Source organism: Balearica regulorum, chromosome 29 (assembly GCF_011004875.1).
Source record: "Balearica regulorum gibbericeps isolate bBalReg1 chromosome 29, bBalReg1.pri, whole genome shotgun sequence".
NCBI classification, from domain to species: Eukaryota; Metazoa; Chordata; class Aves; order Gruiformes; family Gruidae; genus Balearica; species Balearica regulorum.
Window position 1 is genome coordinate 173,042 of NC_046212.1, and position 16,402 is coordinate 189,443.

The window sequence follows — 16,402 nt, forward strand, 5'->3', positions numbered from 1 at the left end:
TTGGCAAAACACCCTGTTTCAGTAGGGAGCACACCTCTCCCTGCGCCCATTTTCCACCTTCCGAAGCCGGGGATGGTCAGACCAGCGTGCTCTGACCCGGCACTGCCAGCCACAGACAAGTCCAAGCCCTCTCCCGAGGTCTTTGTTGCCTGGCTAACGGTGGGAACAGGCTGAGAAGATCCGGGAGCAAAAGGGATGGAGGTGGGAGCAGGATGCCCTATCAACACCATTAGCATGAGATCGGCTTGTACCAGCATCCCTCTCCCGGACAGGCGTCGGGCTCCCCGCCGCCGCTCGCGCTCACCTCGCACTGGCTGCGCAGCCCTCTCTCCTGCAGACGGGACCAGATGCTCTGGATCCTGCCCGCGTGCTCTGGGTGGTTGCTGTTGTCGCCGCAGGAACATTGGTGTTTGAGCATCACCGAGTCGTAAACCAGTCCTGCAACGCACAGGGAGAGCTGCTGTCCCGAGACTGGACTGGATGCCCAGGCCTCGATGGTGCTGACGCCACTTCAGCTCCTTTTCAGGGGCTGGCCGAGACCCTCAACGCCCGTAACTATTTGGTTTGACAGAAATGCTTCCCTCAAACCATGGGAGCCTCTGTCCCAACGTGCTTGAAGCAAATCCTGCCTTGGATCTGCAAGAGAGCTGAACCTTGCCAGCATCGCTGGACCAGGATGGCAGTCAAGGGGCCAGATAAACAAGTCCTGCTTGGAAAAGCCACCTTAGATAAGGAGAAGGGGCCACTCATGGCTTACTCCACCCTTTTAGCATCCAGCCAGAGCACCCCCAAGCATTTATGAGTCTGGGAGTGACCGGGACGGATGCTAAGCTGCTCCTGGGCATCCCCACCTCCCTTCCAGCTCTCGTCCCCAGCCCCAGCTCTGCTCCCGCTGTGACAGCCCCGTACCTGTTGTGAAGTGCGGCTTGGCGGGCTGCTCCTGCACAGGCAGGGAGAGAGTCTTGGAGGCTGTGTCCTGGGCAGGGAGGGAGACGGTCGCGGTGGCAGGAGACGACTGGGCCCTGGAGAGGGGCCTGTGGCCTGCATGGATGGTGGGGACCATGGGGGAGTCGGCCAAGGGCTGCCGCTTGAGGAGCTGCTGCTGCCCGCGCTGGTAGGAATCCCAGAGATAGGCCTGATGGAGAGAGACGGCGGTGAGCAGGGCAGCCGGAGCAAGGCACCAGGGCAGCAAGGGGAACATCACCCGGGCCAGGGAAGGAAGCTCTGCACTGGGCACCCTCCCAGTGTCTGGATGCAACAGCCCCCTCCACGCTGGGGGGCCCGGAGCCGGTTTGCAGGAGCTGGGACACATCACGCAGCATCTGCTGCTCTCTGCTGGCTCAGCCCCGCAGTGCTGGGCAACCCTGCGGCAAGGTGCAGCGATCCGGGGACGATGCCCCGCACTCTGGGGACGATGCCCAGCGATCCATCTGCGGACGATGCTGACACCAGGGGTGGCTACAGCTCTCGTCCCTGTCCTAGGAGTGTCCTTACCCACACAGCACCCTTTTTCAGAGGTGGCTTTCAAGGTCTGATCTGAATCTTCCCGGGCTCAGGATGCCACCAGCTTTGCTGGGTTTGTGCAAAGCCTCAAATGGGAGACGCCAAGGGAGGAAGCGTTTGCTCCAAAGCGCGGGGCAGGGATCTCTGCACGCTGCCTGCACAGGACTAATGCTCAAAGCAATTAAGCCACAACTGGAGAGAGGGACGAGGCTAGGAACTCCACCTCTTCCAGCCCACTCCTGAGCTTGTTATGAAGGCTTCAAACCACCCCAAGGGCTCCGTGCAGCTTGAGACAGCCAGTGAAGCCATCGTCCCTTTTCCCCACGGGCTCCTCGTGCCCAGCGGGGAAAGTGCTGATTCAGGTCGGCAGCCCAGACCCCTCCCCGGAGCTCTCCCGTCCCTGCCAGCCCTCGCGTACCTGCTGTAGGACAAGCTCCTCCTGAGACTGCAGCATCTTCTGCGTCCTCTCGGGCTCCTTCACGCTGCTCCCCGGCCGTGTGGGCTCCAAGCGTGCCCTTGCCGGGTCGCTGCTCTCAGCCCCGGCCTCCGGGAGCGTCCCCTCGGCCTCCATGTCCTCCGAGGAGGGGATCTGGCGCAGACGGGGCTTCTCGCTGGATTTAGCCATGCGCTGCGGCCAGAGGAGTCACAAATGAGCACCGAGAGCTCAGGCAGGGGACAGCCCGGGCCAAGGAGGTCACGGTGGGTGGCAGGGCATCTCAGGGCAGGAGCACGATGGATGTGGGAGCCAAGGAAGCTGAGCAGGTACCCTCAGCTTGCTGCTACGAGTCGGGGCAAGGCAGCATCTCGCATGCCTGCCTCGGGTTTGGCCCTGGACATCTGGTGCTCGCTGCCCAGCAGGAAGGGATGCCATCTTGCACCCTTCTAGCATCTGTCTCCCACTGCCTCCTGCACGCCCAGGCTGGACCTCCACGACTTACCTTGCCCAGATGCGTCTGCTGCTTGAGCCTCTCCAGGAACTGGGTGTGATGCTGCTGGTACACCAGTTGCTGCTGGATGGCCTTGGGGTTCTGGGGCAGGGGCTCCGAGCGGGTCCTGCCCAGCGGTTTATGGTGGCCGGGGAGCGACAGGCGCTCTGCAGAGATGAGCGAGGGGGTGAAGGAGAAGGGGACCGTTCCCAGACCTGGCACTGCAAGGGAGACAAAGGAGAGGTGAGGGGTGGCATTGTCCGCTGGGCAGGCGTGACACCCTGCAGAGCTGGGCATGGCAAGCAGCAGTGCTGTCTGTACCCATGCAGCCTGTCACCAGACAGCCCTAAAAATGACAGTGACCCAGCCCTGGAGCCCAGTATCTGGTAGGTGAGGACGGATGGGTTGTATCTTCACAGCTCCCCTCCTCCTGTCCCCATCACCTTGGCATGGCACAGCCCACAGGGGTCTGGGGACAGGATCTGGCTGACCTCAATCACCTCGGGCCCCCCTCAGCTTCAACGGAAGAAGCTTCCTTCACTGCAGGTACGATAGGGCAGGGAGAGATGGAGCCAGGAACCAGCACAAAGGAGCCAGTTGTCCGGCTGCTGCAGTCGGAGCGGACTGCCTGGAGGGGCTAGGGGCAATAAGGCAGCTAGAGGTACAGCCAAGAGGTCTGAGCTGCCCTGCTCAACGCAGGGTCTGTAGTGAAATCTGCTGGCACGAGAGCCTAGGAAGAAGCAAGAGAGACCCCTTGGAGGGGGCCTTTTGGGCTGCAGGAAAGGTGAACGGCTCCACACCAGCCCAGCTTGGCCAGGGCAAGGGGCAGCTGGAGGGAAAAGATTAATCTAAATCTCCCCTGGAGATATTAGGAAAAATGTCTTCACCGAAAGAGTGGTCAGGCATTGGAACAGGCTGCCCAGAGAGGTGGTGGAGTCACCATCCTTGGAGGTGTTCAAAAAACGGGCAGATGTGGCACTTTCGGGACATGGTTTAGTAGACACGGTGGTGTTGGGTTGACGGTTGGACTTGATGATCTTAGAGGTCTTTTCCAACCTTAAGATTCTATGATTCTGTAAGAGTCAAAGCTATGGCTCTCTCTGCATTGTCAAGGCTGTAGTGTGTGAAGAATTCTGGTTTCATCCATGGCAAGGACGTGCTTGCTGGCTAGCCAGAACCAGGGTCAACACCTTCCGTTCCCTCGGCCCCAGCTCACAGAAGAGTAAGGGAAAAATCAAGGCCACTGGGCTTTCCCAGCACCCAAAAAGCTCGCCTGCCCGAGCGGAGCTCCACGCTGAGCCCTACCAGCACCGACACGGCCTCAGTGCCTGTCGCCGAGCTCAACACTTACCTGCCACCAGCGGAGTGTGGGTGACCGAGGGCTCGAGGATGATGACGGGCTGGAGCCGAGGGGATAAGGGGCTCCCAGCCTCGTGCTGCTCCAAGCCAGCTGGTATGAACATGGGCGAGTGTGTGCCCGCGAGGACAGGTCCGTTCAGCACGGGCACCCGGTGTGCCAGGCCGGAGAGGGGGCGGCGATCTGCCTCTCCCTGCAGAGAAGGAGGAGGACGGGGTTAGCAACGGGGAGGCGACGGCACATCCTCACCGTGCCCACGGGCAATGCCCGGGAGTACGTGGAGCCAGCGCACGCCTGGCATTACCCCAGGAACACCAGGCCCAAAGGAAAAGGCTTCCCCTGCCCCACGGGGACCCTCTGCCCAGTTCTGGGGCTACCTACAACCTGGCTACCTACCCTGGCGCTACTGGTAGCCGGCAATCCCAGTGTGATGGCCGGAAGGGAGGCTGCGCTCTGCAGGGCAAACTGGGCCAGTGAGCTCTCCTGCATCATCAGGCGCTGGGCCAGGGGCGTCTGCACCAAACACAATTCATTAGTCTCCTGCTCTGGCAGCGGCGGAGCTCAGCGTGGTGGGACAAGCAGGTCGGGTGGGGGGCCAGGCAGCAGAGAGGGTGGCTGAGCCCCAGCTGCCCGGGGGAACGCCTGGGGCCAGGGCGAGGGGCATCAGGGATCCGTGGGCACAGCACATAGACTAGGAGACAAGAAGCGCACGCTGCAAAGGAAAGCAGTGCGTCAGGAGCAGCGCTGGGCCGGGCAGAAGATCCCACCGTGCAGGGAGAGCAGGGCTAAGAGCAGTTCCTGGGCAGCGGGGTCCAGGGTGGGGGTCCCTGGGCAGGGCGGGGGGATGCTACCTTCACCTGAGCCTAGGATGGGAGCGGGAGATCGGGGCACCCAGCCCCGACCCCACGAGGCCTCTGGCTGCCAGGCCGTCGGATCTCACCTCGTGGGCCATGCCGGAGGCGGCGGGGAGGGCTCCATGCTCGGCGGGGAGGCTGTCGTTGGGAGAGCTGCAGCCGGACACGGGGGTGCTGCTACTGCTCGGGGAGGAGTCTGCATAAGGAAGAGAAGTGGGGGGTGATGGGCACAGGCACCCAGAGAAGGGCTGCGCAGCCCCTGCCCCAGCCCTTCGTAGCCCTCCCTCCCTCCAACAGCTGCCCACCGCCCTCCTAGGGCCAAATCTCCCTGGAGTGGAGACGGAGCTGCCCTGCCAGCGTGGGAGGCACCGCACCACGGTGAGGAATCCCGGCCAGCCGCGTTTGCTCAGGGCCTTGGGCCCTTCCAGCCTTGCAGGTCCATCCCTGGGCCCAGGGTACAGCTGCAGCAACATCCTTTCCTGGCTCATCCACCCCTGCACCGTCACGGCGGAGAGCTCCCTCCGTGGGCTGCGCCCCGAGGAGGCCACCGATAACGTGCCGAGCCCCGGAGACACGATCTCCAGGTAGACGTCGCGCAGGATCCCGGGCAGACTGTGGCTGCTCCAGCCTGGCCCCAAGGTCTCTCCAAACGCCCGAGGTATCGCCATCCAGGCAAAGCCTCACCGATGGCCTCGGGCGGCCGCCTCTTCAGCGAGGGGGGAGCGCTCTCCTTCCGCGTCAGGGGGTTCTTGCGTCGGTCAAGGCACTTCCTGGGCTTGCAACGCACCTTCAGGTTGGGCTCAGATGCTGCGGGCAGACAAGGCAGTTAGTCCCGGCCCCGCTGCTGATGGGGGCGAAGCTGGACTGGCTTTGTGGGGCCAGGACACCCCACTTCTCGGCTCCAGCTGTCCCCTGCAAGTGGGCTGCGAGGGTATCGTGGCGGGAGGGAGGTGGCATTATCTTCGAGGCCTTACCTGTCTTCCGCAGCGGAAAATGCTCTGGGGGGTCAAGAGAAGTGCTGGGGACGGGGGGCAGGAAGGTGCTGAGCACAGGAGGGGAAGGGCCCTCAGGATCCAGAGGCTCCAGAGACCTACGAAGAGAAGCCACCTTGTTAGAGACCTTTGCCAGCTGGCACCCATGTGCCACCCACGCAACGCCCTCCAGCGCAAGGGTGGCCCACGGGGCATTGCCTTTCCTGGGCGCGTCCTAGCTCTTCTGCCAGGGGCCAGTGGACAACCTGTCCACTACCACAAGCACCCACAGAAGGGATCCAGCTCCTGGTTTTGCCTTGTTTTGGGACAAAAGACAAGAAGCCTGACAGTACTTTTGTGGGTCAGGAGTGGGACAAGCCACCAAAGCCCAACAAGGTCAGGGAAACCAGCCTGGGAGCTTCATTCACCTCCTGCAAGCACTTAACACAAACCAAGCCACCTCACCCCAACAGACGTTCACTAAACAGTATCTCTAAAGACCAGGAAGCAGAAGATAACAGCAAGATCTTGCCCAAGATAAACAGCCAGCTTTTCTGGGTCCTGAGCAGATGTCCTGCTTGGGGCAGGCCAGAGGGTGCCCTTGTTTTACCTGTATGGCATGGCTGAAGGGTTGGGGTTACTGGTCCTCTCCAAAGCTGCTTGTTGCTTCTTCAGGATGACCTCGGCCAGCTTCTGCTTCACCACCGTGCTGGCCACAGCACCTGCAGGAAGACCAGCAGTGACCACACAGGGTTGAGAGCCAACACAAAGCACCTTAAATGATCCCTGTAGACACAAGTGCAGCCCCACGGCTCCACGAGTAACGCCAGGATGGCTGAAGACCCCCTACAAGCACACGGACACTGAGAAAACCCCGCGGAGATGCTTGGTGCAGTTCTCAGGTCAAGGTTGGCTCAGGGAGAGAAAGGCCAGCTGGGGCAACCGGAGTTTCCCGGCCGGTCAGGGAAGCATCCTTGTCCCACCTCAGCTCTCCCACGTCATCTCAGGAGCCTGATCTTTTCTGCATGCGCCTCGCTGAGCGTTAGGCGAGAGGGAGAGCACGGCCAGAGGTGAGTCTCAGCTGCAGATCTGCCTGCTTCATCCGAGCCAGAGAGAGCAGGTATAAGCTGACACCCACAGAATAAAGCACGAAAGCACAACGTGGCTCGTACAGCAGGGACAAAACTCCCATGGGTGCATGGGATCCCTCTCCAGAGACACTGTGCCCCGAGGCTCTTTGAGTCGGTGTTAGAGGCTGACGATAATTTCCAGCTGATGGCGTACAGCTCTGCTCGGCCCGCACCTCAGCTCCCCCAGCAGCCACACTCTGCCCCCAAACAGGGACAGCTTGCATGAGAGCGAGCAAGAAAAAGAAAGCACCTCCAAACAGTTCAGGGGATAACTTTGAGGCTCCTGAAGCTCTTGGTGGAGCTGCACTCTTCCAGAAGAGCACGAGACTTACCACAACCCGCTGGCGAACAAACAGCACCGACCCACGTTCAACACCTGGCTCCACCGCGGTGGTGAAACACCCCCAGGCAGAGGTCTGACTGCGGCAGGGTGCTGCAATCGCCAGCCCCCGGCTGCCGTGAGCAGATCCCCACCTTGGACAAGGGCCCGTTCCCATGCTCCCACCCCTGCCAGGCCATATCCCCATCCGCCCGTTCCAGCAGGGACGTTCTGTGGTTACAATGGGGATGCTCCACACTTCCGCACCAGTGTTCGGCACCTCCGAGCACAAGTTCGTTAATTAATTTGTATGATTACCTCCCCAGATTGCACAAAGGGGCTGAGCATAAGCTCTCACGCTCAGCCACGCCGAGCCGACTGCGTTCGTAGGAGCTGTTTGCTCAGGAACGGCACGGAAAGGGCACGCGCTGCGTTTACAGCATCGCAATCAGACCCATCGACCCTGTGAACCGCAGCAGAGCAGCCTGTGCTCCACAGCCGCGTGGCAGTCAAGGGAATAAATATATCGGCACCCCGAGAGAGCTCAGACTGGAGGGGCAGGTGGATGGTAGGCTCACGGACACCGTTCCGGGCGCAGCGCATCCCATGCACGCTGCAGCTGCATCTTTGCGTCGTGACGAAGAGAGCTCTGCACATCTCAGAGCAAGCTCCCAGCAGCGACTGGCACTAGATGGCGCAGGGAGATCGCAGCCGGACAGGGTTTGCAAACCTTTCTGCCCAGAGCGGGGGCACCCACTAACCTCTCCCCACTGCCACGGGTGCAAGTTCAAAAGGCAAATTTTCGTGCCCTGCCCTGGACAGTCACAAGCACGGTCAGCTCGGGGAGCACCGCTGCAGCGGCCGTAGGGCACGACGCAACGTTAGCGGGGAGATCTACTGCGACCGCCTGGTTGGCATCGCTAGGAAGGACACGAAGGACAAACGCCAGCCAGGCCAGGGCCAAATAAATCTCTTGCCAGCTGCTGAGCGCAGCATGCTGGCATCGCTGCTCAGAAGGACCCGACTTCCCCGCGGACACGAAGCTGTTCCCTTGGCCCCGGGCAGGCACGGAGCAGGGCTCAGTTTGAGGCACAGGACAGATGCTCAGTGGCGTGGATGCCATCACACGCCTTTAGACAGAGAGAAGGCAGAGCTCGGTCTGGAGAAGGGCAGACCCGCCTGCTGAGCCCCCTTCTAAAAGCCACTCTCATCCCACTCCCTCTGTGAGGCGGGTGTCCTGGTTTCGGGGACGCGGCTCCTCGGGCAGCGATGCGGCGCCCGGTGCCACGTGCTGGCAGACGCACAGAAGCTCTTACTTCGTTTGCTCTTGTCCTTGTTGAGGATCTGCCGCAGCTCCTGTTCCTGTTGCCCAGGCTCGGCTTCACGGTGCGGGGACTCCATGGTCACCTACGAGAGGAGAGTCGCATCAGCACCTCGCCTAACGCAGACCAAAGCCCCCCTTGCCCCCTCCCCAAGCCCAAGGCACGACGACACGGTGATGGAGCATGTCTGAAACCGTCTGTTCTGTCATTTTTGGAAACGTGACGGGCAGCCCTGGCTGACAAGAACATGGTAAGTTGTTTCATCACAGCAAACCGGACGCATCTTTGTCTCCAGAGACGCTCTCCCCAGGGACATTGTAAAATTCAAACCAGTCTGTTTCAACTTGCTGCCTTCCGTGGTGTTTTGACATATCTGTAGCTAAGGCATGTTGTAATACAACAAAAAATAAAAATCATAGTTGACTAAGAAAAGGAAAAAATTAAAAACCTATTATACAAGTCTCAAAAGTTTGGATCTTGGTGTTTTCCAGAACTGAGGTTTTCGGAGATGATCCCATCTCACAGGGAGGTCGGAAAGCACAAATGCCTCTACGGACCCAACAGTCGTGGCAGCAGCAGCAGCATCTCAAACTCTCCTTGTGTGGACCAAGCTGATACTCGGGCTCAAAAAAAAACCTCAGTGTGATTCCTCCAGAGCTTCCAGACAAGGTTACTGGGACCAGTGAGCCCGTGCCAGCCCCTGAGAGTGGGGCAGAGCACGTGGGACGTGAGAGGAGCGGATGAGGCTGGGCTTGTTTAGTCCGGAGGCGAGGGGGTACAACCGCATCTTCCACCACCCAAAGGGAGCAGCTGGAGCCAGGCTCCTCCGAGGAGCACAGCAAACGGATGAGCAGCAACGGGACGGACGTGCCAGGAGGGAAATCCCAATCGGACGTAGCGAGTGGATTCCCGCCGTGAGCACGGTGCTGCCCCTGCGACTGGGACGGGCGGGGGGTGATGTCTGCGCTCAGAGACGGCCCCAACTCGCCTGGACGTGGTCCTCCTCCTCCTCCACAACCTGCCCTACCTCTGAAGCTGGCCCTGCTCTCAGCGGTGGTCTCTAGAGGAACCATCCGAGCTAAATCTCGCTGTAGTTCTGTGACAGCGCAAGTCTGGCAGCAGAGGCCGCGCAGGGCAGGGGTGCTATTCCGGGTGACACTAGAGAATTTCAGTGAAGGCTTCCCAGAAAAGCAAATTAGCTTGTAAAGTAAGTAAGCCGTGCCTCCAGGGCACACAAACAGCGGTGGCCAAGCGGAGTGGCAGATCACAGACACCAGGCATCCTGTCCAGTCGCTCTGGCTCCTCGCTCAGCACACATGGTATGCGGCTGAAAACATTTCCCCGCTTCGCACATCCCAGGAGGCCCCAGCCCTCCCGCTGGCCTTGGCAGGATGGAGATTTGGCCCGAAAGTAAGACACGAAACCCCCCCACCTGACTCCCTAACCGGCCTCCTTGCATCAGAGAGGTCTCCGGGCTGGCTCAAAAGCACTATAGACTCTCCAGCTCAGGGGAAAGAAGGAATTCACCCGGGAAGGTTATTTTGGCATTGGGATTTCCAGCCTCTTCCTCTTAATCCCTGCCAGAGACGGGAGCTCGGGCAAAGGCAGCCCCGACGCAGGGCACCGCTGGCAGACACTCACGGCACCATGAGCTACGTGCTTTGGGGGCAAAACTAATTCTTCCAAGTGCCCAGACCTCACCCAGCCGCTACCGAAAACGGGTGCGGGTCGTCCCCCCTGGCCCCTGCACCCCAGGGTGCCCGTACCCTCACGTGCTGGTGGGCGAGCTGCTCCACTTGCTGCTGGTGGAGGCTGGCGAGGAAGAGCTGGTGCTGCAGCTGCTGCGTGTGCTTCAGGGCCAGCAAGGTGGTGTCAGAGCCGGGCTTGACGACACGCTGCCCGATCCGCAGGTCCATGGGGACGGTCTGGGGCACCCGTGGGGAGGTGCACGGGTTCACAGCAGCTGTCGAGACACAAAGCAGGGCACAGCTTAGTCCCGTCTGGCTCAGACCATCCTGGTAGGTAGGTAGGTAGGGAAAGCATCAGGATGGAGCCCGGGTATATCCCGATGCACAGGAGGGCACTGCGAGGAACGTGCCCTGCCATAGAGAAGGGCTTGTCGTGCACCTGCAAAAGCCCCCTGGGCAAAAAATCCTGTAAATTATACACCTTTGGAGAGTCTCCACGTGCTGCAGGCATCTCCCCCTAACACCACGGCTGAGAATTGCTTTGCAAACTTAAGCAGCTCCTGCCCTGCCTGGACGCGCAGCCTCCCCACGCAGTGAATCCCCCGTCCTCATGGGAAAACCTAAAATAGTCCCAATTACACAGAGCGGCGGAGCACCCACTGCAGCAGGGGATTTTCACCGCCCAGCTCCTAAAGCTTTGCTTAATTTATCCTGCACGTGCCACGGGCCAGTGCAGAGCAGAACTGGTCGCCTCCAGCTGCAAGAAACAGAAGACAAAGCTGCAGAAAAGTCACCCGGGCATGGGATGCCCGCAGCTGCGGGTGCTCCTCCCGCAGCTCCGCAGAGGGATGCTCCAAACAACGCAGCGAGCAGGCAGGGAGCCGGCAGGCGCAGGCAGAAAGGGGATGAGCGAGCGCGACAGCGACCGAAGGACGCTCGGGACAGCTTCGATGGGCCCGTGGCGTCCCACAAACCGAACGCAGCCGGGCACAAGCAGCCGCGGCACGCTGCAGCTTCGTGCTTTGCCACGGGCGTTGCAGCACGGGGGAAGCCGAAAACAGGCACGGGCAGGAAATTCAGCACAAAAAGACACTGCAAGGGGGATGCTCTTGCAGGACGCAGGGCCGAGGCCGCTGCAGCCTGAGAGCTAATAGTTTTCCAAAAGCAGTTACAAATAAAAAAAAACAAAAAAACCAAACCAAACCCAAACGCAAATGTTGTTTTATAAGCAGAGAACCACACCCTGCGCTGTTCAAACCTCAGCCTCAACGGCAGCAGGGAGCTGTGCTGATGACTGCAATATTGCGGGAGAAATCTCTGCAGGCTCCTGCCCCGTGGTGCAGCATTTACTCAGCTCTTCCAGGGGGAAACCCAGCAAACTCCTGCCCTGGCCCGCACCTCCCCGCAAGGGGAAGGAGCACGAATGTGCTCACCCAAGGAGGGCACAGGGACTGTTAATAACTGCAGGTGCACATCCGTGCAGGCGCTGGGGTGCACGGTCCTGCTGAAACGGGGCCAGCTCTGACTTTCCTGCGTGGCCCAGGCAGGAAAATTCCTTCTGGTCGAGGGCAAACGCTTCTCTGCACCAGCTCATCTCTCCAGGACAGAAACGTCCCTGCCCTCAGCCCATGTCGGAGAAGGATGCGATGTTCCCAGGAAACACCGTGGCAGGTTTACCCCGTTCTCTCTCCATCTTGCTGATAACTGCCTGGGATTTAATTTGTCTCTGGCTAATTGGCTTTAATTGCTACACCCTGCCTGCCCCACCGTAACCAGCGTGATACGGAGATTGAGGAAGATTAACAGCCGCAGCCTGACAGCCACTGAGCTCCTCTGCCCCGTTATCGCTGCGGCCTCGGTGCCGGACACGGTGCGATGCCACAAGATGGGCAGGATGAGCCCCACATCCCCCTTTGAGGGCCAGGCACGGCTAAAGCACACGAGCACGCTTCAGCTGCATTTTTAGGAGCGAACAAGGGTCCAAGTGAAGTTACCCTAAGCAAGGAGACCCCAAGTCTTTTCTCTCCGTGTCCTTCAACACCTGCAGGGAGCCAGGGCTCCCAAAAAAAGGCTGACGTCCTCCATGGGGCTGACAATTCATCCCAGCGCTACCCAAGAGGCTACAGCGCTTGGTCCCGTCTCCTTGCAGCACGGTGCCAGCACCAGCCCCCTGGGAGGCCGTACCTGCCCGCTGCTCCAGAAACCTCCCAGCTTCAGCAATCCCCAAAGGGCCTCGGCTCTTGCTAAACATCAGTGATTTTGAAGGACGCAAGCGATAAGCCGGGCTGTCGCCTCCTGCTTCTCATCTCACGTGCGTTCCCACCTCCCAGCGAGGAGGAGGAGGAGGAGGAGGATGCCAGAGGGATGGGAGCTGGCCAAGCCCCTCGGGGATGCTCGGCAAGAGGAAGGCTGGAGGGAGGCAGCGGCACGGCGTGCGTAGTGCTACCCCCCGTGTGCCGGGCTGCTGGCAGCCAGACAAGGACAGACTGTAACGAGCAAATCTCAGGATGGGAAACGGGGACTTCAGACAGCTCCCAGCCCGGCCAAATCCCCGCCGCGTGATGCTGTCGATCCGCAGGGACTCGCTGAAGCTCAGCCATCCCCTCCGGCCAAATGTCACCGTCCTGCCGCACAGCACGAAGGGGCAGGAGCTGCCGGGGGAACCACAGCCGCCGGGCTCAGCTTTGAGACACCGAGAAGGGCTGCTTACACGCAGAAGCATCGTTCAGAGGGGAAAGTATGGGTTTGAAGAGGAAGGGACGAGCCCACCAAGCCACAGCCTCCATCCTCGGAGCCGATGACATCCAGAGAAGAGTGGTCACAGCCTTCCTCTCCTTGTGATGCTAAAAAAGCTCACGGGGAAGCTCTCACCAGCCAAAGCTCAGCAGCAGCGGTCTTGTTCTCACCTCCCCATCGGCAGCATCCTCAGGCCCGATGCTGCCTCTCCAGCACCTCCCCGGGGCAAAAAGGGGCGAGAAGGTCTCGGGGGCAACCACAGGCGCAGGAGGGGACCTCCGGGGATGGAGGGGGAGTCACGGACGGCGGCACGGAGCCGAGAGGGAAGGCGCTGGCGGGGTCTCTGGGAATCTCTCTACCTCATTTGTTTTAGTCTTTTTAAAAACAAACTCCGAAGCAGCGGAAGAGGAGAAGTGGGAGGGAACGCGTGTGCTGGGGGAGAGGGAGGACGGGCAGGCCAGCGGCCAGCAGCCAGAAAAACAACTCCTCATCGCTTGCCCAGAGCCAGGAAAAAGGCTGTCGAGCATCCCCACGGCCAAGAGGCACCGGAGCCAGGGAGAACGGCCGCCGGCAGAGGCTGCGCAGACCCTCCTCCCGCCACAGCCCCCACCCCCACCCCGGCTCCGCACACGGAGGGCGCAGGGAGCACCCCGCTACGCCGGGATGCTTTGGCAAAACGGGGGCCATTCAGGAGGTGGAAGGGAGGGAGGATGGGATGGAAACAAGGCACCGTGGGAGCACGGACTGGCCCGAAGCGCCCCAGGGCGACACGGGCGTCCCAGCCTGCGCAAAGCCGACGTTACAGCTTTGCACCCGGCCAGCGCGGGTTGAAGCCGCAAAACTCGGGGCGGTTTTCCAGAGCTTAGAAACACGACGCTTTACGCACCGACTGCCAGGGCGGCGAGGGACGAGGACCGGCCGGGAGCAGCAGTGCTGGGAGCGCAGTCCAGTCCCTGGGCAGGAGCCTCAGCTGCTGCCCCGACGCTGGGACCCCTCCGGCCCCACGGCACCTGCACGTGGCAGCTCCCCGGGGATGCTCCGTATCCCTCCTGCTCCAGCCTGGGCTCCAGCAGCTCAGGACCCTTTTGCAAAGCCCTTCCTCTGCCCTGGGAGCCATTTGTTTCAGCCGTGACCTCCTGCTGCAGCTTGAATTCATTTGGGGTTTCATGCCGGGACCTCCGCCAAGAGTTACAGTAAACAACTCCCCTCCCCGGCAGCCTCTGATGCTCACACATGATTCAGGGGGCAGGAAGCCAGGCGAGCAGCTCCTCCTCTTCCCCTCGCCCGAAGAAGGCCAAAAGCACAGCCCCACGATGGCTCCTGGGGTGGGGGTGGGGGGGTGTCTGTCCCTTTCCCCATCCCAGCCCGGGTCCTGCTGGTTCCTAATGAACCCTCGTAAGCCACCAGCACCAGGATGCGGCCACGGAGGGGCTGGGATCGGGATGCACGAGCTGGGATGGGGATGCTCTGCTGACCTGGTGCAGCATTCCTCAGGGGCCAAATCCATCATCCTTCCCTCCTCGCCCGCACGGCCAGGAGCGGGGCTGAGTGCCGGAGCAGGGAGAAGCGAAGTGGGAGCACCCACCCACAGAAGAAGCAGAAGGTTTCTGGAACAGGCTCCTCTCCCAGGCTGGACATCCAGCTGCCAACATTTTTGCGAATTATTTTTAGTTCGCAAGAACATTCGCATGGGAAGGCCGGCGCTGGTGGCAAGCTTGTCTTCACACGAGTGCCGGGGCTGGCAGGGGCTCAGCACCCACCACATCCCCAGCAGCAGCGCGGTGGGACCGGGACAGCGCTCGCAGGGCAAACGGCTTTGCCAATGACCCTGCCATTAAACCACGGCAAAACTCGGCCTCCTTGCAAAGACGCGACGCCTCCTCCCTCTCCTCCCCGCTGCCGCTGAATAACCATTAATTGCAAAGCTCATCCGCTCGGCTCGAACAACCCAGGAGATATTTGGGGTGCAAAGCAAGGCAGCGTCAAGCCCCTCTCCCGGGGGGTGACGGAGCTGGGGGGGGGGGTGGAATCGCTCGCTGCCTTGTCCCCGCTCGCAGCACGTGGCCCCGCAGTAAAGCAGAAGCACCAGGGACGTCATCACGTGGCGGTGGCACCAAGCCGTTGTTTTTCTGGGTCACCTCGCGCAGCCAGGTCACCGGGAGGAAAACACGCCGCTACACCAGCGCGCCGGGAGGAAGCCGAGGCAAACCGCGCCGCGGTCCCGGCACGCAGAGGCGACTGCCCGCGGCTGCCCGGCCCATTGCACAAACCGTTCCGCACCTGGGCAGGTAGCAGCCGCTGCAGCTCCACCCTTCCTCCGCGGGAAGGGGAGATTGCAACACAGCAAGAGGAGCTTCAGCGCGGAGTTTCTCCCCGGTGTGCCCTGGGAAAGCCTTCGGCGGTACCGGCATGAATGCAAGCTCTGTGCTCACCAACCCGCCACGGGTTACCAGCATTTTCCAGGCCGCCAGCGCGGCACAGCGCAGGGAAAACGGCCGAAGCGTTCGCCGGCGAGGTGGGGAGAGACACGGAGCGAGCGGTGCGGACCGAGACGGGCTCCCCGTTTTGCAAACAAACAGTCAGGCACCGCTCGGGCTCCTGCAAAGCTTTTGGCCAGGGTAAAATCTGGCGGCAGCGAGTTTCCCAGGCTGGCGGCGGTAATCCGGTGCTTGTGTCGCTGCCTCCCCCCCACCAAAGGGGAAAAAAAAAAATCACTGGTCACGCTGCTGCTCCCAGACAGACAGACACCCTCCCCAAAAAAGCAGCGCAGAAATCTTTGCTTTGGCATTTCCTGGTTTGTTTTTTTGGGTTTGTTTTTTTTTTAAGAGGCAAAATCAGCCGTCAGCAAAGAGCTGCACTTATATAAGAGGGAAAATAAAGCAAGAAGCAAAACAAACCAGGGCAGGCAGATTGTTAAGGAGCAAACCAGTCGCATCAGAGCTACGCCTTTCCGTGCATCCCTGCCTTCAGCCGTGCCTGCCGTGAAGGCAGGCTGCCGGGTTTTGCGGCGCGGTGCGGCCGTGCCGTGTGCCAGCGCTGCCCACGAGGCGATCGCACACGGCGAAGAGCTTTGTCTGAGGCTGAGCGGCAGTTAAAGGCAGGTTTGGGGTGGGGATTTTTTTTTTTGGTTTTTTTTTTGAAAACCGTTTCCCATCTTATGCTGATTAGCTGTGAAAGGTTCAGAGTTCAGCCGGGTTGAAGAATGCGTGTGATTAAAAACATTCCTCTCTAATAAAAGGAAAAGGTCTTCTCCAGAGCTATGCACAAGTAACAAAAATTAGCTGGAGGGAATTTGTTCAAATTAAAAACACTTAAATAAGAAACCACACGAAAAGGACTATGTTGAAATAACATTAAGATCACAGAGCCAAGACTGGAGAAATAGGAAATCCCAGAGTCGGGGTACCTCGCATAACCTCACCCTGGCCCCCGGGGTGTACGCACCAAGATGCTGGGTTTAATTTCAGGACCAAACACTGTGCTCCCCTCGAAGGCGAGCAAAAAAAACTACAAAGCCAGCATCACCCGGGGATCTCCGCCCAGCTACGGCAGAGGCAAGGACACAGGCACTGCCGTCGGGTCTTGCAGCTCTCGGG

General features: G+C 60.5%; 1 protein-coding gene across 10 annotated transcripts in view; it reads right to left on the reverse strand.

Annotated features, from left to right (window-relative positions):
* HDAC7 (histone deacetylase 7) overlaps positions 1-16,402 on the reverse strand; it is an 88,911-nt gene that overhangs the window by 6,574 nt on the left and 65,935 nt on the right. For 7 of the 10 annotated variants that reach the window (XM_075737884.1, XM_075737886.1, XM_075737881.1 and 4 more), the window contains exons 2-13: positions 10,149-10,345; positions 8,377-8,467; positions 6,222-6,333; positions 5,615-5,730; positions 5,325-5,447; positions 4,727-4,836; positions 4,183-4,299; positions 3,781-3,979; positions 2,442-2,650; positions 1,922-2,131; positions 910-1,135; positions 305-438 (exon numbers count right to left, since the gene is read on the reverse strand). In XM_075737884.1, coding sequence (XP_075593999.1) covers positions 305-438; positions 910-1,135; positions 1,922-2,131; positions 2,442-2,650; positions 3,781-3,979; positions 4,183-4,299; positions 4,727-4,836; positions 5,325-5,447; positions 5,615-5,730; positions 6,222-6,333; positions 8,377-8,467; positions 10,149-10,345 — 1,844 coding nt within the window. Of the gene's footprint in view, positions 1-304; positions 439-909; positions 1,136-1,921; positions 2,132-2,441; positions 2,651-3,780; positions 3,980-4,182; positions 4,300-4,726; positions 4,837-5,324; positions 5,448-5,614; positions 5,731-6,221; positions 6,334-8,376; positions 8,468-10,148; positions 10,346-15,086; positions 15,487-16,402 lie in introns of those variants that run through there. The other 3 variants (XM_075737890.1, XM_075737891.1, XM_075737888.1) reach the window with 2 other exon arrangements.